Consider the following 23,361-nt stretch of genomic DNA (forward strand, 5'->3'; position numbering starts at 1 on the left):
TTTTTTTTGTACAGAAAATGACATCTCTGTTAATTTATAAACTGTAATGGATGTGTACTAAATCATGTGCAACTAGTTAGGATCTGTGGAGTACAGATCATTGTACATTGAAAATCTTCCCAGCAGTGAACCCTATTTCCATTGCAAGCCTTTGAGGAACATATCAGAATGAGATTGTGGCACGCTTGGCATGAAAAAAAAAAAATGTATGAGACCTTTTAGAAAGGAAAAGAGGCTGTTTCTCAGCACTGTAAATATATTTTACTTCAGAAGGCATGAAGCTTTCACAAGCCAAGACAAAAAGCCATAGTCTGGATGTGTGAAGATCAGATTTGATTAATTTCAGAATTGATAGCCTTCACCAAGGCGGGCAGGGCATGGCTGCGCTAACTCTGAACTTGGCTGCTCTCTGGAAGAAAAATGGCTTGTGAAAGTAGCCTGGACAGTTCATTTGAATTCCACCTTGTAATACGTAATTTGATTTTTTTTTTAATTTTATTTTTTTTATTATTTTGGGTATTGCCAGACAGATCCTAGCTTCTGCCATTTTCCACAACCTAGGATTCTGGCACAGGGAAGCAGGCTGTAAGGCTTTTGGCAGACAGAAAAGTGATTTTTAAGTGGCATATGGCAATGTGAAGATGGGGGAAGGGCATATCACAGAGAAAGTTGAAAACTCAACTGAATTAGATGGCAAAGGAGCAATTATGTGAAGTCAGTGAGGTGCACACAGCATAGTAATTTGCAAATCTACCTGCTCCGTCTGTATTTCCCAAGCCTCCAGTGTTGTTCTTCCTTGGGGCTCTGTATTTCATTTGACATCCAAACGGGAGGGGGATAGCAGTCGCTAAATAAAATATAGGTCAACAAAATGTGAAGGGAAAAAAAAGTATTCAGCGTATCTTAAGGGAAAAAAAAAAAAAAATCAGAGAATTACAGATTTGGTGTAAAAATCGTAAAATCTTGGAAGGAAAGCATGCCCCGAGGTGAAAAAAACTAGAATACTGACCAGTTTTTTCCTGTTCTGTGGTGGTGTCATTTTATAGCTTGTTACTGTACAGACCTCTGGCTGTAGGGAGATCTTTCTTTGGCTGCACCAGAGTAACGCTACATCCAGTTCTGTTCACACTGGGAGTTTTATTTTATTTTATTTTATTTTTTTCCCTTGAGGAAAGGTGTCTGTTGTAATTGCTGTTTCTCCACCATCGCCGTGCAGCTCCCTGATCTTTGGTACTGACGGGTGGTCCTACGGTGACAGGACAGCCCACATGGCTGCATGGGATGCTCGGAGCCCACCGCGTCCCAGTGCTTACACCTGCACCAGGGGACGCGGGGGGAACTCAGGAACCGCAGCTCGTGTGCCCAGGGGGCCTCCTGGGAACATATCGGAGAAGCAAGGCCAACGTTTCAAACATGTTGTCGGCAGATTTGCCATAAGAAGTTCTCAGTGCATGTTCCGTTTCAGAGCTGAAAATTTCCTGTACCCAATGTTCTCTGTGGGCCACCTTCCTCTTACGAGGCTGGGAGTGATGTTGGAGAGACAAGGGCAGCCAGGCTGCCGTGCAGATTTCAGGTAGAAGGGTTGTACACTCCTTTCATAAAGACTTCCTGAAGGTGAACCTTACAAAATATTTTTTTTTTAGGAAAGGGAATTCCACTGTATTACAGGAAAAATGATGTATCCTGGCTAGCCAACTCATAACCTCATACTTTAATCAAGCGGTAACACTTGCTTTTAACCTAAACAAAGCTTTCCCTTGGACACGTGTGCGTCGGCAGTGATGATGCTGAAGCCGTGCTTTTGTAGGGGGTCTGCAGGGAGGACACCCAAATCCTGGGAGCCAGAGGACCGTGCGCCCGTGGTGGTGGCAGGCTTTGGTGGCTCGGGTTTTTTTCTCAGCCATGGGTTTCCCTCTCCTCGCAGCTCTGGAGAGAGACAAGGTCTCGGGGCTCTGTGTGCTTTTCAGGGGATGCGTTTGCACTTTGCAAAGGATGTTCTTGAAGCTGCCCGGGTGCGGCAGCAGTATCGGCGCTTTGAGAACCTGCAGGAGCTGTTCCCGTTGCTCTCTCTCTGTTAACCTGTCCCTTTTCTGTTCCTCATCTCGTGTCTAGCCCCTCTTGTTGCTTTTATGGAACCCACTTGCCAGGCTGTTTACGCCCTTTGAGCATGTTATGAGCAAATTAAAAACAAATTGAAATCCAGTCAATAAGAAATCCCAGCAGAAACATGCTGGCTAAATCTGTTGCTGTTTCTCAGAAAATGGAGTTTGTGGCAGTGGTTCTCACCGAGTGCCCCATTTAACCCTTTGCATGATCCCAAATACTATTGAATCCCACTTGCTCTGCACTTTATCCACCATGACTACCACACTAGGAGTGCGTGAGCCTTTGCTACCAACATCAGCACTTTTCTGCTGTTGACACGAGGCGAATTGCCTAGAGTGGAGAGGAGTCGGGTGTGTTGTACCCGGCACCTGAGCCTCAGTAGTCCAGGACTTCAGGAGGGTTTACTTTTTCCTCGCTATGTGTGAAGAGAGAAGACCCAACCTTGGGAAAATCCAGGGTCTCGCCAGTGCAGAGATTTGGCCAGGGGCTCTTATTACCAGATTTCCAGTTTCGTTGCTGAAAGGGGGCAGAAAAAAATAGCTATTTCTGGCGTGACTTGGCGTCTCCTGAGCTAGGCGCAGCTCGGAAAGCCAGGCGAGCTATTGGAAAGGAGAGAGGGTTTTTAAGCATTTCTACTTGGGCGTAGTGTATAATAACTGTGTAAACATTAATATTGTTTACCTTGCTGTCTTTCCCCATTTCCCTAAATTATGTGTTAGTGCAAGAGGCTTTAGCTGCACTTGGAGATTTCCCCTGGCAAGAGGAAGCTGAGTAACGTAGGGAGAGGAATAGAGGTGTGAGTGCAGATACACTCGTAGCGATGATCTCCAGCACTGTCATGTAGTATAATTAGCTGATGCGGTTTTCGGATAGCTTCATCCTTTATATTTGTATGGAGATCATGAAAAATGAAGTAATTTGTAGTTTCTAGTGTAAAGTAGTGTTAGTGGAGACAAGCACAGATTTCACACGAGGGCTCTGAAGGGGCCCTCTACAAATGTCTCGGGGAGCCGTGTTTGCACCTTAACGGGGAACAAATGTGCGTTGTGCCGGGAGGGACTCGAGGCGAAGAAGGAAAGTGTTGGGGACCAAACGTGGGGCGGTTTGTGTGGATACACGAGAGCTTGCCCGTCGCAATTCATCGTCACGATTCTTTGTTTCCCCTCTGATGCCTGCTGCAGCTATTAGCACATGGGATCTCTGGCTGTTAGTCTCGGATCCTCCCTTCAACATCGCCTTCCATTTTGGTTGATTTTGGGGTAAAATGTATTGCGGAAAAAAACTTTGGGCTGTTCTTGTGTCTGCTGCATAGCAAAAGAAAGGTCGTTCCAGATTAAAATTCTTTTTGAGCAAAGTAAAAACCAAAATCAAACAAACAAACAAACAAAAAAAAAAACACAAAATGTCCTGCAATTAATTTTGACTTCTTAAATTCTAAGTTACAAAAAGAAGGTTGGTTTAAATGGTTTTATTCAAAGGGTATCTCCTGTTTAAAAAAAAAAAAATAAAATAGAGGTAATAGAGCAAACTATCCAAAGGTGTAGGTAGGTAGGTCTGTTGTAGTGCGATATTCTAGGTTTTGTTTTGTTGTTTATCATGGGCCAGTTTTTAAGTGGGTATTTGGTGATCTCATCTTGATTTGACTGAATCCGTCTCACGTTTTAAATAGAGGGTAGGGGGGGTTGGGCCAAGATTTTCCAGAGCTGTGAGTAGTTCTTGTTTTGGGAAAAGGATTGCATGATTTCTGAAAATAAGATGACTTTAGTTTGTTGTTTTTCTACAAGTCACTAGTCATGCCTTTGGTAATCTTGGCCCCCGTGTTTCATTTCAGGTGACAGCAATATGTGGGTGAGGTACCTCCCGTAGTTTACTCTTGTTCCCTGAGTGTCTGGGGGACTTTTGTTCGTGGGCAGATGAAAGGCAAATGTCTTTGTACATTTCAGCAGTTTTAGCCCCTTCTTACGTGTCCGCATCTCTCTCAAGTCTCTGTAGCGTATTCACGTGGTAGTGGTCAGCTCTGCTGACGTGCAAAGCTTCAGCTTTCTCTTGGCCATGAGCTGCTGGACGTGTGTTTGCTTCCAGTACTAAGAGTTGACTATTTTGCAGTGCTTCAGAGCTTGTAATTTTTACCTGTGTGTTATGTACAAAGCGTGGAGGGGGGTGGGGGGCTTGTCGAGGTCTAATGGCATGCGTTTGGGATGACCGTGTTGCTTGCTGGCAGTGAATGCACCATCAGCTGTTTTGTGCACGCCACGTTTTACGGAGCCGATCGGTGTTTTGTGTCTGACAACTTCCCATTCTTCCCTCTTTCTCACCTCCCTCTGCCTGTGGTTAGGATAACCAAAAACCAGGAGTGCAACCGTGCGGGGACCTCGGAGCAGTCCCAGCTCCTCTTGGGTAGCTGGAAACACTTTCCGAATTGCAAGGTGGAGGGAATAAAACCCCAACAGCAGACGTGGTAGCACCTGATCTTTGGTAGGAGTGAGGGAGGGTTTGTGTTCCCCCATCTGGGGGAACCAAAATTTTACTTTGAACATCAGCTAACGTGTGCTGAGGCTTTGTGCGTAGCGAGGGGTCCAGGAAAGCCTGGCCAGCTGTTACCCGTGCCATTGCTACTCCTGCTTTTGGTTTAGGGGAAATTGATAGGGATTAGGCAGGGTCGGCACGCAGAGGACTGTTTGCTGGAGCTAGGCAGGGTACTTACAGTGGAAAACACGGCTGGGTGTGTGAGGGAGGTGCGGGTTCTGTTGAAAACCCCTCCGAGCATTTTTTCCTACTTACCCACAGTTTCACGTGGGTTCAAGACCTGTTGAATCCACTGGCATCGTTTTGCCAGCCCGCAGGGAGAAGAGGATGGTGGTCCTCTAAAAGCACAGCCCGTTTCTCTGGGGAAATACAAACTTTCCAGGGGGCAACGATGCGCCCCGTGCGTTTGGTCCAGTTCTCATGTACTAGTGTAACCTCATGAGCATTTTTCACTCGTGCACGGCTCGTACGGACGGGTGCACACACCGCAGGGCTTTGGGGAGGGGTGTCCTTCAAAACTCGAGGGCTCGTTTCGTCTTTCCTTTGCGTTCTCTCACCTTGATGTCTCTGGCTCAGGATCACCATGGGCCTCACTTTGCAGCTATGTGAAACCTCTCGACTTCACCGGGATTTGAGCACATCCCCAAATGCTTTGCCAAACCCGAGGCGAAGCTGTTTGGGAGAGGCAGAATCAGGCCCAGATGCATTCAGGGCTGTATCCCAACATAGCTGAAGTCAGAGTTTGGTTTCAGTGGGGCCGTGGTTTGGCGTGCAGTCCTAGCCAGCACCTTTGTGTTGGGAACTGGCATCATCACTGCTTGGAAATGGATGTGTGCTTTGTTCCTCTCAGTTTCTTCTTACCCTGTGACCGACCACACGGCTAGACGTCACGTTCACGCGTGCTTAGCCCCCAGGTCTTTCTGTTTTTCTGCTTTGTGATGTTTGTGTTCCTGGTTAGGATGGGGAGAAAGGGAGCCCAGGTGAGTAGGGACACCTGAGAATTGTGTTTGGGGTAGAGGCAGAAGATTCCTAGCACATGGCAGACTTTATAGCAAGGTTTTTTGTTTTGTTTTGTTTTGTTTTTCTTTTCTGTTTCTGTAAATAGTAATGTATAAATGATGACAAGACAGTGTGGAAATTATTAAAAAATACGTCTTTTGTTGTTGTTTTTATATTACCTCATTCAGCAAGTTTGTTTTACAATGACTCAATGATGCTTTATTTATATTGTTTGTACTGTAATTAAAACAATTGACAAACATTTCACTTTGCTTGTTGTTTCATATGATTTTGTTTTGATTAAGTATGCCAGTCTGTATTATGTTTCCCTTTACTCTCTCTTCGCGTTGAGATTTTTGTGTCAGCTGTACAGTATTCTGAATAAAAAAAAATAAATAAATAAAAAAGGAAAAAAAGTTGTAAAGTACTGCAGAGGGAGACTGCTATATTGTATAGGTCTCTTTCTAATAAAGACAAGAAAACTTGTTCGTCACAGCTTTGTTCTTTGCTTGAGTCCCGGTTGCGGTGTTGCTGAGAGGTACCTGCCCCGGCCCCACTTCCTCGCGGTATTAATGATGAGATCCTGTCACTCTTTGCCAGTAATAAAGATGAAGTATTGCCCGAGACCTGGGATGTCAGAAGAGCTGGTAATGGTGCAAATTGATAAATTAAAAAGCAATAAGTCACCAGGCTGTAATGGTGTATATCTAAGAGTTCTGAAGGTGCTTATGAACTAGATGACAGATCTCCCAGCAAAAATAGGCGAGCTTTCATTAAAAACAGTTATTCTCCCAGAGGAAGGGAGAGTAGTAAATGTTGCACCTAGGCTTTAAGAGTCTCTGGAGGAGATCCAAGGAATTAGGCCAGTAACGGTTACATCTGTATCTGCTAAATTGGTTGAAATGATCATTTAAAATAAGAATAATAAAACATCTTTAAGGTCATGGTATGGTATGGTCTAATCACTTCTTTGAAGGAAAATCATGGCTCTCCATTAGGCTCCCCCGAACCAGCCATTTAAAGCGCCGAACAAAGGGCACCCGGCTGACATTTATTTACGCTGTTAAGGATCTGTGCCCTGCTACGTCGTGAGAAGAAACAGGGAGTGGGAGAAGGCCCGAGGAGAGGAGAAAACATTGGGCAGAAGGCCGGGAGGTGGCAACCAGGGCAGGGCCGGGGGGACCAGAGGGTCTCGGACAGCTGGCAATGGTTGGCAGCACTGGGGAGATGGGAAACCCATGTAAGACAAGAGTTGAGTTGCATTTTGGTTAAATATTATCAAGTTCAGTAGAGAGTAACATAAAATTCAGTATTAAAAAAATGCGATTAATGGAAAAAAAAAAAAAAAAAGGAAGATTTTAAGGTCCATACAGGCACCATGAAACAAGACAGCCAGTGCTCCAGTTAGGCCACCTGTCTTCTCCCACCTTATAAAACATGGAGAAATTTTGGATGTTCAGCAATTAGTAGGGTTATGACAAGGGCAAAAAAAAAAAAACAACAGTGCCTGTGGCTGTATGCTTTGTGTCTGCTGGTACCTGTGAGGAGTCGCCAGTTCTGTAGCCATCTGTCGGGGACTTGTTTGGGGTTTGGGGAGGTTTTCCCTTTCCTTTCCTTCTCTCCAATTCTCAAAGTGCTCCAGGGAGGCTGTGCCAGCAGCGTGGGGGATGAAAAGCTGCAGGACTGCTTCTGGATTTTTTTTTCTTTCTTTTCCTAAGGGTGTTTTGGGGCCACATACCCCATACCATGGTTTTCCCACCATGTTTAACCCCGTCGCGTGTCAAACCACCGCCGAAGCAGGAGGTGGGTGCCTTCTCTTCTGCCCTCCCGAATTTGAAACGGGAACTTTGAGTGTGAGAGCCTGCTTTGGATTCCCCCTAGGCGTGAGGCTGCAGCAGTGCTTTCCCTAGGGATCGTCAGCCCTCCCCAAAGCGCTGTAGCTGTGATTTTGCCGTGAGCGTGGCTGGCTGCTCCCCGCAACAACCCTCCTAAGGTCTGAATTATTTCGGAAGATCCCGGTGCTGGGGACGCCTGAGCAGCTTTGAGGCTGTCTTTCATTCCCTCATTCCCCACCTACCCCGATCCCGCCCCCGTGTGCCCCTGCAACGCTCTCAGCTGGTGGCACTCGCAGATGCCGTGGAAGAAAAGAAAAATATTCTACAGGAAGGCAACAGAGGTCGGAGAGAGATGCTGAAGGAAAACTATTGCCCCCCGTAATAGAAGTAGAGGGGACCCATACACACTTTTATATATATATATATTTATTTTTTAAAGAACAAAGCAGTAATTGCTGTAGAAACCCTGTGGCTGCTCTGCCACGAGGCCTTGCTGTGTCCCCCTACCCTTGCCTCCCAAGGATTAGCTTTGATGGAGCCTGGGAGCAGTCCCTGAAGAAACCTGCTGCAGAGCCCAGAAGTGTTGCTGTAGGCACTGTGTGCATTCATTTCCTTTAAAATCATCCCCTTGGCATTTTTCCTCTTCCTTACCCTTTCCTTAACAGCAACCCAAACAGGTGCAGGGGTGCAAGGAGACAAGATGAACGGCAGGAGGAGGCAGAAGGAGCTGCCTCCAGCTTTGTTTTCCAGGAAAGGCCCAGCCTCACTCAGACCTGGCAGTTTTTCCGAAACACACAAAATCAAGCGTTTTACACTTCATGAAAAATCAGGTGAGAGGAGCCTTCAGTGTGGTGTCGCCCTGATGAGGGATTCCCCCTGCAGCTCCCACCCGAGCGATGCCCAGAGTAGGGCTTTGGGGACTGCATGGGTTCCTAGGAGGGGAAACGCATTTTCTCCTGGTGAAGCCACCAAACGTGCGGCAGGAAGACCACAAACCCCTTTCCCTCCACGCCAGGACTGGGAAACCCACCAGGCGGTAATTTATCTCACCTAATGTCCAGTACAGCCCTTAATTGGCCAGTAATGTGGTGTGCAGGAGCTATGGGGGGACGAGGAGCTGCAAAACCCTCTGTGGGGCTGTTCCCGTGCTCGGGGATTTAATGTCGAGCTCCCAGGGACTGAGACTTGCCTTTAGGAAACGGCTCGGCACCGCTGCTGCCACGGCACGGGGCTGCTTGTTGCTCCACCAGGAGAGTACCTCCTGATCACCTTCAGAGCAGAAAATAATCATTTGTTGTCGTTTTGGCACGGGGACACGCAGTTCACATCCTCATTTCTGAGGATGAGTGGAAATTTTCATCTGGGGTGTTTTCATCTGATGAGACAGGGGCTGGGAGCCCGAATGGCTTCGAGTTGCCAGAGCCGGAGGGAGGAGGTGGCAGAGAGAAAACCCAGCTCCCAGCTGCAGCTGGAGGGGGTGAGGGGTCCATGGGTGCCAAAACGTCTCATCCTGCTCTGCTGACAGCGGGTGGGCATGAGTCTGGAGACGGGTCCTGGGTCCCCAAAATGTTGGCGGGGTGCAGGAGGGAACAGGAGCGAGCCGGCAAGCAGCAGGTAAGCAGAGCCACAGGAACAGGGGGAAACAGCCAGGCCTGGCCAACAAAATCACCCCACAGCCATGTGTTTATCCTCCTGAATGGGCCCTCTTTGAGATCTTGCATCCCGAACGGGCCCTTTTTGGAGGCATTTTGCAGTTTCTCAGTTTGTGGACCAGAAAGGGGGCGCGGTGCCAGCAGCCCTGGGGCCGAAGCATTGCGGTGCAATCCCCCCACACATCACGGGGCAGGAGCCTGGGGGCTTCAAAGGCTCTGGTACAGACCCCCAGCTCCGAGCACTGCCAAAAAAAGGGGATTTTGGTGCCACCTTCCTCCGTGAGCTGCCCCCTCCCAGCACAGAGACGCGTCTGCTGCTCCCGCTCCGCGTGTCCGACTGCTCACGGCCGGGCTGATTGACTGCAGATCTCCCTGTAACCCAGCTTAATTAGCAAGCTAATCAGGTCTGGAGATGGTTCCAATTTATTTACTGGCTGCCACGCCGAGGTTCATGCCAGGTGAACAAATATGACAGGGTTTTGCCCTTTCCAGCACTCGGAGCTGGCAAAGCCTCCGCAGCCACGGGGCCAGCAGGGCAACGAGGTGCCCGGTGCCTGGGCTTCGGCGTGTGGCTTCCCAGCCCGCTGCCTGCAGACGGGGACAGAAAAGGGACACGCTCTGCCCTTTGCACACCAGCAGGGCACTCGGAGAACATCCCAAATCCTCCTTGTGGCGGGGACAGCACCAAGACGGTGTTGTCCGTGGGTCCCCTCTTTTTGAAGGTGACCTAAAGCAGGGTTCATGCAACTCGTGCTTCTTAGTTTCTTCTGGGTGCATGAAGACAACATGAAAGAGTTTGTTTGATTATTTATTTATTTATTTATTTATTTATTTATTTATGTATTTATTTATTTATTCCTGCCCCTGGTGCAGGATGAGGCCGCGCGGTTGTGGTGGCACCGAACGAGGGGAAGAAAGGGGAAAAATGGCAAACCTGCCAGAGGAGGCGCTTGCCATGGCAAGCCCCACATTTGGGGAGGGATGGCTCAAGCTTCCCTCCCCAAAAAAGGCAGCAGGCCCTGAGCTGCAGACCCCTAGGGTGGGGTACCCCCCACCTTGCTGGTTGGCTCTGATCTTTAATGGCCCTCCATATTTTAAGCAAAAAGCAGGAAAAAAAAAATAAAAATCCTTGCTTCTAATTTGAATCTGCCTGGGTTGAGCTGCCAGCATTGATTCTCACCCGGCCTTTATCCCATTGATTAAAGAGCCCTTTAGCACCCGTTTTTCTCCCCACGAAGGCACTTAGGGACAATAATTGAGCCATTTCTCCTTCCACAAGGGGCGCGGATTTCACTCCCAAAATGCAACCAAGCTTACAGAGAGGGCCTGCAGCCACATCTTTCGGGGGGGTACAGGCACCCCCAGGGGGTTTCGGAGCCGGGACAAGGGGGTCATGGTGCCAGTGGGGCTGGGAAGCCCTGATGGATGCGGCAGCACCGCGGGAGCAGAGGCTCTTCTGAAATCTCTTGCCGAATGGAGACAGTTATTAGAGGGAGTAATTGGGATCACCTTACTTTACAAATGTTACTTTGCAGAATGAGGCAGGAAGACAGATCGATCTCAACTATTATTCATTAAGGAAAGTCCTTTATAAATCCCAAATTAACAATTTCTCTTGGAGAGACTTCCTATTACCCTTCTTTCGCGGGAAGTTATTGCCGCTTTGGAAATGTTGAAATATGAAAATAATTGGGGAGGGGGAGAAATAGCAGTTGTGGGCTTCGGAGCCGAGCATCTGCTTCAAAAAAAATACAGATGTGTGTCTTAAAAATGACCATTACCCTAATTCAGAAAGGTTTGTTTCTGATAGATATGATTAGGCGGGGGACATAACGACGTTCATAAAAGCCCGAGTGGCTTCTCAGCAAGGAACGGGCTATTTGTAAATGTTCAGGGCTCGGTGCCACCTCCACAAGTGATGGTGGTTTTTGGGAGGTCTGTGCTGTCCTTGCAGGACAAGCCCCATGGGCACGCGGGTCCCAGGGTCTGGGTGGAAGGGACCAGGGATGCTCTGTGGCTGCTCACGAGGGGATGCTGGGGAGCGAGATGTTGCCCGAAGAAGCCAGCTGCTTGGCTTCTTAGCTGCTTGGCTAGCAAAACCCTATTACTTTTATCCCATACATCCATCCCCGTAGCTTCTTTTGGCTGTTCTGGCAATGCCAGCAAGGCAGACCGACAGTTCAGAGAGCATCTAGGGCATGTACGCACATTTTCCTTGTCCATCAGCAGCTCGGATGCTTCCTCGGCAGGACCACAGGCAGAAGGAAAACAGCGAGGGTTTCTCTTTAAGCTCAGGCAGATGCAGTTTTTTCACCCTGATTTCCCAGCACAACAGGGTTTGTTACCTTTTATTAAATAACCCCTGCTGATGCCCCTTTTCGGGAGGACAGTTTTGGGGGTTTGGGGGGATCTCAAGGTGGCTCGCCGTGCAGCTGGGCACACAGAAATGCTTTTTCACCCTACAAGCTCGAGTTCCTCGCTGTCAATAACATGCTCCTAGATAATTATAAATGGGAATCTCCTGCTTTGCCTTTCTCTCTGTTAATTAATAGGATTTGGGCATTAATGTTGCCCCCCTGGTGCTGGCGATAGGCCCCTTGCCGCCGGTTCAGGCCCCTTGTTGCTCCCCCAGCCATAGGCACAGACACCCCATATTTTACTGCCATTTCTCGACGAGCCCCCTGCTCATCATTATTTTCCCCGGGGACAGCGGGGATTAATCCCAGGCCCCGTTCCTCCGCAGGTGGTGGCGTGCCCCGGCACCGGGGCGATGCCGAGCAGCCGTCCGCTGGCAGGGAACAACGCAGCGCCGCGGATTTCGTCCCTACACCCGCTGACGAGGAAATGCCATTAAGCCAGGGCTGCCTGCTGCCGGCGGGAGCTCCTCTCCTGATGGCTTTTTCCTCGAGGAGGGGATTGGGAGGGGAAGGACCCCCCCAAATTCAGCCTGCCCGTGACGGTTACCAGGTCCCCTGTGCGCATAGGGCAGCGGGGCATCAGCAGGCAGATGCTCAGGGAGCTGCTTGCAGCTAAAATGCCCCTTTCTGTGATATTTATCTGGATTTCCTCCTGTATTTTCAGCTGGGGCTGGGAGCTAGGGCACCCAACGCGATGGGGAAAATGATGAATTTCTCACTGAAAAGCAGGGCGTTAAGATCCATGTGGCTCTGAAAAAAAAAAAAAGCCTCCAGCCCCAAGAAAGCCTCCACCCCCCCCAAAAAAGCCTCCATCTCGCCTTCCTCCAGCAGGCCTGACAGCAAACGCAGCCCTTTTGCTTCTGCGCTCTCCCGGGCTGAGCCCCGGCCGGGGAAAGTTTTGTGAGTAAGTTTGCAGAGCCGGAGGGAGGGCGGCACAGATCGATTGGCGGGTTTAATAGGATCAGGTCAGTGTAATCCTGTTTTATCCATTGTAATTCAGGCAGGCAAGGAGACCTCAAACTATAGGGGAAGGGGCTTTTAAAACCTCAGCGGTCCTGCCACAAAGCCAGAGGCTGGGGCCGGGACAAAAGCGGGAGAGAGGATGAAGTGGCTTGAAATAAATAGATTAAGGCTCTCTATGGGCCGGGCATAGCGGGAGGGAGAAAAGAGCAAGCGAGGGGCGGCCCGTGGCGGACAGGGGGGGACAGGAAGGGACCCGGCACCCCCAGGGGGGTTTTGGGCAGCCCAGCAGCGGGTCCCCTCCCTCCGTGCCACGGGGGGGGGGATTCGCCCCTGGATGGGGAGAGCTCCCCCTGCACCCCCCGGCCCCTCCGCGCGGTTTCCGAAGGGTTGGGGCAGGCAATCAATTTTTATGATGCAATTTATAATTCATACAGGTTGTCTTCGTGCATATGGTGTTGCTTTTGTGTGTCAGGGTGCCGGGTGCTTTATGACGGCGGCGGCGCGATTTGCATTCACGCCCGCTTGCCGGCCTCATCGCTCTCGCCGCCGCCGCAGAAGGGGACGCAGATGAAGATGGATACGGCCCCGTGGAAACCTGGGGGGGGACCCCTCGCTGTGCCCTGGCCCTCCCGGAGGAGGTGACACCCCCCTGGAGCCAGCCACCCCACGATGGGGTCTCCCATGGGTGCCACACATTTGGGGATGGGGGAGATGCTCGGTCCTTGGAGTGCTTGGTTCCCAGTAGACCCCCTTGCACATCTCTTTTGACCCCCTTTCCCACCTCTCCAGGTCCCCTTTCCCACCTCTCCGGACCCCCTTTCTCATCTCTCTGCCCCCCCAGGCTCAGCCCCCTGTCCTGGAGATCTCCCCCCAAAGGGTCTCCTGTTGCCAGCGGGGTCAGCTCTCATCCCCCGGGGGCCAGAGGGGCAGGTAAAAGGCACAAAGCCTCCCCTCGCCCGGTCCCAGCTGAAATAATTAAACCAATTAAGTCAACACAAACAGAAACAAGACGGAAGGCGGCTGTGGGTGCCCCCCTTCCCCTTCACAGGGAGCAGCTGTGCCCCCCCGGGGCGGCCCCAATGTGCCCGGCTGGGCTTGCCCCCGAGCTGCCCACCTGGTGGGGGGCTTGGGGAGGATATTTAGGGGTGGGGGGGACATTTAGAAGCAGTGATGTCTCAGTTAAGAGTAGGGGGAGAGCTGCTGGAGAGGGCATCCCTCCTGCGGCCACGTCCTGCTGCTGACCACGGAAAGGCATCGCCCTATGGGGCAAGGTACGGGGCGATGTAAGGGGGTGCTCCTGGGGGGATTTGGGGGGTTTTGGGGGGGATTTCCCCCCCACTCCAAGCCAGGGCTGCTCGGAGCAGGCCGGTGCTCCTGCCGCGCTCCCCGAGCAGCGCAATTATTTGATCTGCAGATGTAAGAGGAATTTATTGTAACAACAAATATAGTGATGTCAAAACCCAACCTTGGATTAAAGCCGGCAGCCAAAGGGGAAGTGTATTAATTTCAAACAGCATCAGAGGCCAGTGCCTATTAGGACGAGCTATTCTTCAGACCCCCCCATCAGAATTAATCATTGGGAGTTAATTTGAAGCTCAGACAAGTTGCTGTTAATTTAGTGCAGGGAGGACGGGATGGAATAAAAAGCTGAGGTGCTGGCCGGGCCTCCTGGGTCTCATTAATCAGCGAGCTGAGACGGCCTGGCTTGATTACAATTTGCAAAAAAATTCATTAGAGCCTGGGCGATTGACAATTTTTCTCTCTGCCTGTGATCTGACTCATTAGGCAGCCAAATGAAAGCCATGATGATGGTGATGATGACAGCTATCAACCCCCTCGCTTGTTTATCTCCTTCTTCTCCTCCGGCCCCGGCCCGGGGCTCCCCCCCAGCCCCACTGCTGGGGGGCAAAGGGGACCCCAGCCCGCGGAGCAGACAACTTCCCCGCGCCTGGGGCAGGTGCCAGCTCCGCTAGCGAGGGCTGCTGGGCTTCCCCCAGCCCCTGGGGGGGGACACGGGGGTGAGGAGCAGCTGCTCCTCCCTAAAATGCCCCCCCTGCACCTGCGGGTGGGGGTAGAGTTGGGCTGCAGCTTGCCCAAGCCGGCCCCAGAAAGGAAAAAAATATATATATATATAACAATAAAATAATAATAATTAAAAAACGAAATAAATTGAAAGGGAAAAAATACTATTAAAAAAAAATCACCCACGAAGAGCGCTGCCCCACGCGTGTCCCCGCCGCTTGCACCCGCGCGGAAAGGCAAGCCGCAATTAGTAATAATAAATTATAATGGTAACGAGGAGAATTAAAGCCGGAGGAGCGGGCAGGGGGGATGCTGAAGGGCCAGACCTGCCGCCAGTGCCCACGGCCCCGCGCGTCCGCGGCGGCTCCGTCCCATTTTGGGGCCCCAAAGAGGGGAAAAAATTAAAATTAAAAAAAAAATGGGAAAAATAAAAAAGCACAACTGAGCTAAATGATGTCAGTATCGGCACCAAGCGCTGCCTCCCCCCCGATCGGCTCACTGAGACCCCCCCCCCGACTCCCCCCCACTCTCCCTGCTCAATTTTACCATTTTAAAGCAAATCCAAGCTTTTTATTTCCCCCCACTCCCTCCATCCCTGCCCGGCCCCAACGGCTGCTGGAAGTGGGGCCAAAAAGGGGCAAAATCGGGCAAAGTGGGCAGCAGGGGTCCCCCCCCCCCAGCCCCCCCGACTCCCTCCGTTCACGGTGGCCGCAGCGAGGAAAAAATCAGATCAACGCCAAATTCGGGACCGAGCCGGCAGGGGAAGCGGAGGGCTTGGTGTTGTGTTTTTTTTTTTTTTGTCTTTTTGTTTCTTTGTCAGTTTTTATTCACAAGACTGAGTTTGCTTTTTAAATTTCATAACTTATAAGGAAATAAGCTACATTGAAATAAATTAAACACAATAGAGAAGATCGTGCTTTTTTTTTTTTTTTTTTTTTCCTTCTTCTTCCTTTCCCCCCTCCTCTCTTTCTCTCTCTGTTTTAAAACATGGCTCGGTAGAATCGGCAAACCAAATCGACAGAAAGCCAGGCAAAAAATATATTTAAAAACCCGTCACCCGGTGCCTGTCCCTCAGCCATCCGAAGTAAAACAAAACAACAGAAAAGGCATGAAACCAACCCCTCGGCTTCGTTTCGTTTCGCTCTCCTCTCTCTCTCTCCCTTGTTTTTTTTGTTTTTTTTATTTTACCTTTCGCACCGCTAAGAAACAAAACCCCAAAGCTGGCTACGTGTGCGCTGCGGGTTTCGCTGGGGGGGGTTCTGCCGGCGAGGGGGGCACGGGCAAATTTGGGCTGGATCCGGCGGCGGTGGCAGGGCTCTGCTCGCCCGGTCCCGTCGCAGCCGCGCCGCCGCAGCCGAGGCAGCACGACCGTGTATGTACAACGTGGGGCAGCACGGTAATAATAAATATCTGCGCGTCTCTCCCAGGGTTTGGTATTCCCGCTTCCCAAACAAAACAAAAAAAAAAAAAATTCAGTTTCAAAGCCTCTTCCCTTCGCGGGCTCTCAGGACGTGGAAAGTTTCGCTGCAAAGTTCGCTCGAGGCTGGGGTTTGCTGCGAGCTCGCGGAGGGCTTTTGCTGTCGTCAGGGGCTCGGGTTTTGCTTCTGTGTTTGTTGTTTTTTTTTTTTTTTTCCTCTTCTCTTTTCTTTTCGGCTGGGTTGCTGTCAAACCCCGGCTGGGAAACTTTTCCTCCAAACCCCGTGGCTCTGAGGGCGGGGGGGGGGGATCAGGGTCGGGCTTGCTCCAGCTGCTGGTGCTGACTCCTGATGGCAAACCTGCTGACGTGCACCGGGATGGGCACCACGATCTTAGGGTTTCGGGACGGCTCCCCCGTCTTGGAGTTGGCGTTGCCCGCCTTGACCCGTTTCCATTTGGCCCTCCTGTTCTGGAACCAGATTTTCACCTGCACCTCGCTGAGTTTGAGGGCGTGGGCGATCTGGGACCTCTCGGTCAGGGACAGGTACTTTTTGCAGTGAAACTCCTTCTCCAGCTCCAGCAGCTGCTCGCTGGTGAAGGCCGTTCGCCTCCTCCGGTTTTTGCCGGTGGACGTGGTGTTGTTGGAGTTGTTGGCGCTCTGGGGGTTCTCCTCCAGCGCGTTGCCAGAGTCCTCTTCCTTGTGAGCCACCTGGCCGGGGATGTTGTCGTCGGAGCTGTAGTCTAGGTCGCTGTCCATGGAGAAACTTTCCTCCTTGCCCTTCGCGTCGTCCTCCCCCTTGGGGTCCTCCTTCCCCTGGCCCCGCAGAGCCCCGGCTGGAAGCGAAGCAGAGGTGGCGGAGGCCCTCGGTTAGCGGCTGGCCCCTTCCATCCCGCGCCCCGCGACCTCGGAGGGGGGGATCTGGGGGTGGGGAGCGGGACACGGGATGGGGACCCCCGGGGATGCAGGCTGGGGACCCTCGGGGTTGGGGGCTGCAGGATGGGGACCCCTGGGGCTGCAGGACGGGAACCCTTGGGGTTTTGGGATGCAGGATGGGGGCTCCTGGGGGTGAGGGCTGCGGACCCCCGGGGCTGGGGGCTGCAGGCTGGGGACTGCAGGCTGGGGACCCCCGCCGCCCCTTGCCCCCTATCCGCCCCATCGAGGCGTGCGGCTGCTCCCCTCGGGTCCCCCCCCCCCAAACTCACCGAGGGAAGCCTGGACGGCGTCGGCGGCCGGGAAGGGCAGCAGGGCGCCCCCGTCCTTGGCCAGGAAGGCTTTGCCGTCGTCGCCGCCGCCGTCGGGGGGCAAGCCGTCGGCTTTGTCGAAGTTGCCCGGGGGCGCGAACTTCCTGGCGGCCTCCTGGTGCTGCGGGGAGGCGGAGAAGGCTCCGGGCAGCGTGGCCATCAGGGTGGAGGTGAGGGCCATGCCCTGCGCCAGGCCGGAGCAGAAGCCGGAGGGCAGGCTGGGCAGCTGGTGGTGGTGCGGGTGCGCGGGGGGCAGCGGCGGCTGCAGGGCGCCCTGCGGCAGGGCGGGGGGGGGCGGCGGCGGCGGGGGCAGCACGACGGGCCGGTAGGGCACGAACATGGGGTAGCCGGTGTAGACGAAGTGCCCGGGGGCCGGCGGCGGGGGGCTGCCGATGAGCGAGTCGATGCTGAAGGCCGTGCTGCTCCCCAGCGGGCGCTGCATCATCATCAGCGAGGGCTGGAAAGCCGCGCTCATGCCGGAGCAGCCGCCGCCTTCCTCCTCCTCCTCCTCCTCCTCCTCCTCTTCCTCCTCTTGGTCGCTCCTCGTCCTCAGCGCCGCGCAGCGCCCACGCGTGGGGCACAGCCGGGGCGGAGCGGGGCCGCTCCCCGCAGCCGCCGCCGCCGCCGCCGCCGCAGCCCGCACATGGGGGCCCGGCCGCCCCCCGCGCCCCCCGCCGCCCCCCGCCGCTCCCCGCCGCCGCGCTGCCTCTGCCCGCCCGCGCCGCCCGCGCCCATTCACATTTTGCCCGGTGGGAACCCGCACCGCACCACGTGCCCGCCGCCGCCAGCGCCCATTGGGCAGGGAGGCGCGAGGGGCGGGGCTTAGCCGCCTCCGGACACGCCCCCTCGCTACGAGGCCACGCCCCCTCCCTCCCTCCCTCCCGCCCCCGCCCCCCCCCGGCCCACGCGTGGGGGGCGCCCCCCCCGTGGGGGCCCCGCGGGCGCGGCGTGGGACGGGGCCCGGCAGCCGCCCCCCAGCCCCTGACCGCCCGCTCCACCATCCTTTTTAACCAATTTATTCTGCCTTTTAACCTTTTTATTATTTCTTTAAAAAAATTATTATTTTTAAACTATTTTAGTGGTTTTTTAAATTGTTCTTTAACTCTTTCCTCGTTTTTTCAACTTTTTATAACTACTTTACGGTTTTTTTAACTCTCATTCTTAGTTTTAACTCTTATTTTTAAATTACTTTATTTTTATTTTAACTTTATTATTATCATAACTACTTTATTATTATTATAACTCTTTATTATTATTTTAACTGTTTTATTATTTTTTTGAAAAACTATCCTATTATTAACAACTCTTTTTCTTATTGCTCCCAGCTTTTCTATTATTTTTCTAACTTTTTTCCTCCTTACTATTAACTCCTTTCTCATTTTTAACCTATTTCATCCTTTAAGTATTTTATCACTTAACCATTTCATTACTTAGCTATTTTATTATTAAACAATTTATTTTATTATTTAAACAATTTTATTATTTTTTAAACCAATCCATTATTGTTTTAAACTATTTTACTGTTTTTTTTAACCATTCCATTATTTTTTAACTATTTTAGTCTTTTTAACTATTCTACTATTACACTTTATTATTTCTTTAAACTACTTTATTATTCCTTAAACTACTTTATTATTCCTTAAACTACTTTATTATTATTTAAACCACTTTATTATTTTTTAAAGTACTTTATTATTTTTTTAAAAACTACTTTATTATTTTTTAAACTATTTTATTCACGCTTTTCTCTCCCTCTCCTTTTTTTTTTTTTTTTTTTTTTCCCCAATCTGAAAAGCCCCCAAATAGGCTCCATGTGGTTCTGGGTAAAGTCAGCCCCTGGCTTGGCTTTGAAATTGCTTCTGCAATTATGTAAAAGAGCCATTCAGCATCACGGCGGAATTAAAAGCGAGCGAGGCTGCTCCCTTTTCTCCGGCGAGCCTCTCATGTTGGCCGGCTCAAAGCCTTTCCAACACGACGTCTTTGCTGAGGACAAAAGGCGGAACAAAAAAAAAAAAAAAAAGAAAAAGAAAAAAAAAAAAAGAGGGGAGAAAAAAAAAAAAAAAAAGCCCCCAAACTTGTAAATTGAACGTCAAGGGAACTTTACACAATTTCAAAGGCCATAAATAATGATAAAGGGACCAGGCGAAGAGGCAAACCCAGGCAATTAATGGAGGTTCCCAAGCAAAGATCAAGTGGTTTGGAAAATAAAATTAAATGAAAAAAAAAAAAAAAAGTAAAGAAAGAAAAAGAGCTAAAAAAAGAAAGAAAAAAGGAGGGGGCTGCCCAGGGTGGGCCCCCTCCTCCCGGGACAACGGCACCGGCGGCCCCTTGGGGCTGGTTTTGGGGTGCCCTTGGGCACGTAGGGCTGGGGAGAGAAGTGGGGGCCAAATCCTGCCCCGTGGTGCTGGTGGCACATGGGGTGAGGGGGGCACGTAGGGAAAAGTGGGAATGTGTGGGGTTTGGGGGCACACAGGGGTTGGGGAGCACTTGTGCCAATGGGGTCACGCATGTGGGGTGAGGGTTGGGGCGCCTTTTGCCCCCCGGCGCCCTCCTGCCCTGCTCCTGGCTGCGTTTTTTGGGCCCTGGCACCAAAACTTTGTCGCTTCTGGGCCTGGTGGCGGCTTCACTGCCCGGCCAGGCATGGCTTTTGGGGTGCTGAGCTCCCCTCGATGCCTCGAGCAGCTCCAGCCCCAAGTGTCCCACCTCCACGTGTCCCATCCACGCACCACAGAGGCCACTTTGAGCACATCTTTGACCTCCATGGGCACAAACGGGGCTGGTGCCCACCAGTTTTCCCCCATCCCATGACCCACCAGACGTTGGGGCTGACCCCAAAGCTGTGCTTGCTCCCCGTGGTCCTGAGCCCACCCTACACCACGGTGGGGATCCTGCCCTCCATCCCCCCAAAATGGGGAAACCCCTTCTCCATCCACCTTCACCAGTGTCCAGAGCGGGCTCCGAAAGCTTGGGGAGAAGCAAATCTGTGCTGGCAAGTCATCGTTTCAACAGAAAATTTAAAAACAGAATAAAAAATAAATAAAAAAATAAAGTCTTTTTTTTTATTTTTTTTTTCAGGAAACAGCCTCGGATGGAGGATCTGGGAGATAATTAGGCACGGTAATGTGCCGGGGCATGGCGATGTGTACCAACACCCAGCTCCTGCAGCTGTTTTTTATTGTCAGCCCTCTTCAAAATTTGCCCACAAACAAGTGCCTCTGCAAGACGGGCGTATTATTTCGGGCGAGAATAGGCTTTTGTTCGGCACATAATTAGCTGATTTTTCTCCGCTGCAGAAACGCCGGCGATCGCTGGCTGTCGGAGCAGCAACCGGAGCGTGGTCGTGCCTGGGAAGTGGGGCAGGGGGGACCCTCGGCGGCCCCCACGGCTGGGCCCACGCAGCAGGGGCCTTTCTGGGGGTCCGAGAGTGGACACAGGGTGGGAAGGGGCGTTTTTTGGGGCCCCCCGGCATGGAGGTGATGCTTGGAGAGGGTCCCGCACCACCTGGGGGCCAAGCGGCCCCTGGGGGGGGTTGCTCCCCAAAAGCCTTCTCGCCAAGGGGTAGGGGGTCATGCTTTAAACAGGAGGATTTTGGGAGGGGCTCCCACTCCAGCTGCTGCCCGGACAGGGGGGAGAGGCTGTGAAGTGCATAAAAAGAGGGATTTTTCCCCAAAAAAGAGCCAGCACAGGGAGGAGAAGGAGCTTTCTGCAGCAAGTAACCGTGGGCGCAGTGGAGGGGGAAACGCATCAGGGGGAGCCTGGGCACCTTTGTGGGGGGGTTCAGTGGTCAGGACCCCCCTGGTGTGGTCAAGACGCCCCCCGGTGAGGTTAGGACCCCCACCCCATGTGCTGTGGGTTTTTTTGGGGTGCATGGGGTCAGCTCCATCCTCCCATGGGGGCTGCAGGTGGGGCAGGGCGGTCCCGGTGGCTTTATCAGGGTCTTTTAGAGCCCCCCCCGAGGTGACTCCTGCGAGACCCTCCCCCTCCCCCGGGGAAATGTTTAATTACACGGGAAATGTGGAAAAAAAAAATCCCTTTTCGCAGGGAGCCCCTGGGCTGGGGAGGGCGGGCAGGGCTGCGGCGGGAGGGGGGCGCGGGGCGCGGGATGCCCCACGCGTGCCCGTGGGGGGCTCCCCGGGAAGCCGCCCCCCCGTCCCTCCGCCCCCTCGCTTTGCAGGCGGGGAGGGAAGCCCTCGGTCGCTTAATCCCATTAAACTCCCTCGCAGGTTCCCGTTTGAACTCATTTCGGGCTGGGAAAGGCGCGAGGCGCTGATTTTTAAAATTATTATTATTTTTTTTTTGGTGGTGATGCGTTTGTCTTCTTTCATTTTTTCCCTTTTTTTTTTTTTTTTAAGGGCGTGTATTTATTTATTTTTTTTGGTATGTGGTTTTATTTTATCTATCTATTTATTTATTTATATTTTCTTTTTTTTTTCTTTTTTTTTTTTTTTTTTTAACAAACTTGAAGGCGCCGCCCGGCGCTCCCCCTCCCCGGGATGCTCGCTGTCGGAAGAGGATGCTAAAAGGAGGAAAACGACGCCGTGCCCCCGCTTTTTCTTGCTTAAAAAAGAAAGAGACCCGGCTCCGGTAACCCCGCTTAACAGCCCGAAATTCGTTCGGATGAGGGGCTGCGGGTTTTTTTTTTTTTTTATTGCTTTTCTTCTCAATTTCTACGTGTTCTGATATCCGGAGCCGAAATATTTTAGGAGCTCCGAAGGGGACCTCGGCGAAGCGCGGCGGTGCGGAGGGCTCCTCTCTAGCGGTGCCAACCCGCACCCACACGCACACGGATCGCCGCTTTTCGGGCGCCGTAGCGCAGAAACCTGCCGGTTTAAAACCCCGAATAAAAGTCTAAAATATTCCCGGGTCAGGGGGGCACCGTCTCATTAAAACCACCACGGTCCTGAAACTGCACTGCAGACATTAAAGTGCAGTATTTTTCAATTAGAGCTGACGAATTCAATCAAAATTCCATAGATTAGGATGAAATGAGGCATGGGTCATTTACAGGGGAATTTAATTGCAGAGCCATTAGACAAATAGTATATTTGCCATTCTCACATTATCCATCATTTTAGACATCAATAGAAGGAGCAGCATCTTTACTAATACAGCAGCACTTCCCAATCTCTGCCTGTAAACACTCCCTTTCCCCATAGCTCCTGATTATATCTGATTTCATTTAAAGCCATGGGGGATTATAAATGTTCGTGCAATCAGGTTCATTAGGACTTCAAAAACCTCATTTCTGATTTGGATTGCTTTGCGGATCGCCCGCCTCGCTGCAGCGTGCGCGGTGCCTCCGCTTCTCAAATCAAACGCCGCTTCATTACCGGGGCAGCTCGGGGCTTGATTAACCCCCCCTCCTCGTCCCCCCGACCCCACGCGTGTCCCCCCCACCCCACGGGACACCAAAACCCGTCCCCACCCGACCCCGAGACCCGGAGCCCCCCCGGGACCCCGCGCACCCCCCCCAAGCCGAGCGTGGGAAACCCACTCGGGACCTCCCCACCCGTGGGAAACGATCGCGGAGCCGCCCCACGGGGGGTGCAGGGAGGGAAAACCACGGCCCCGCCGCCGGGAGAGAAGGTCCCTGATGCTTTCCCCTAATAGCAGCTCAGTATTAAGCGAGTCCCATAAACCACGCGCGTCCGGAAAGACCTCGGGAAAAAAATACAAAAAAAAAAAAAATATAAAAATAATAATAAAGAAAAAAAAATAATAAAACCCCTCCCGGAAAGCCTTCATTTCACCCAAATGCCTCGTGTGCGCAGCGCTGCGTTAGCTGCCTCAGTAATTTAATTGGAATGAAACGTGAAAAATGTGTCATTTTTGAAGAATTTATGCATCGCTTCCTGGAAATCTCATTGTCTTAACTAGCAGCCTACTGCGTTCTGTTTAGCAGTCATAATCGCGTTTTTATGCGTCTCCGTATTACAAGTTAATGTGACCTCCTGTCTTTGGCTGCCGAAAAAAAAAAATAAAAAAAAATGAGCCCTTCCCATAACATCTGCATCAAACACAGGGCGCCTTTCCCCAACTTGCCAACTCTTCGCGGGGCCCGGAGCATCCCACCCCGGCGGCAGGACGGGAAAAAAAAAAAGAAATAAAACCCCCAGAAAGCAAACAAACAAAAAAATCAAAAACCAAAACTATCCCCCCTCTTTTTTTTTTTTTTTTTCTAGG

The 23,361-nt window shown here is 51.6% G+C and overlaps 1 protein-coding gene across 1 annotated transcript; it reads right to left on the reverse strand.

The window, feature by feature from the left end:
• Positions 1-15,261: 15,261 nt before the first annotated feature.
• Positions 15,262-17,789, reverse strand: GBX2 (gastrulation brain homeobox 2). Its single transcript, XM_068686231.1, has 2 exons — positions 17,140-17,789; positions 15,262-16,770 (listed from the first exon to the last, which is right to left on the reverse strand). Exons 1-2 carry the CDS (start codon positions 17,651-17,653, stop codon positions 16,247-16,249), a joined length of 1,038 nt encoding a protein of 345 aa, XP_068542332.1. The 5' UTR covers positions 17,654-17,789; the 3' UTR covers positions 15,262-16,246.
• Between the last annotated feature and the right edge of the window lie 5,572 nt (positions 17,790-23,361).

The sequence above is a fragment of the Anas acuta genome, chromosome 6 (genome assembly GCF_963932015.1).
Source record: "Anas acuta chromosome 6, bAnaAcu1.1, whole genome shotgun sequence".
Classification (NCBI taxonomy): domain Eukaryota; kingdom Metazoa; phylum Chordata; class Aves; order Anseriformes; family Anatidae; genus Anas; species Anas acuta.

What these genes read in the sequence shown, in the direction of transcription:
- GBX2 (XM_068686231.1), bottom strand. Translation starts at nt 17,653, where the DNA reads ATGAGCGCGGCTTTCCAGCCCTCGCTGATGATGATGCAGCGCCCGCTG. An exon ending in CGCCGTCCAGGCTTCCCTCG is followed by an intron (nt 16,771 to 17,139) that starts GTGAGTTTGGGG and finishes CTTCGCTTCCAG; the next exon opens with CCGGGGCTCTGCGGGGCCAG.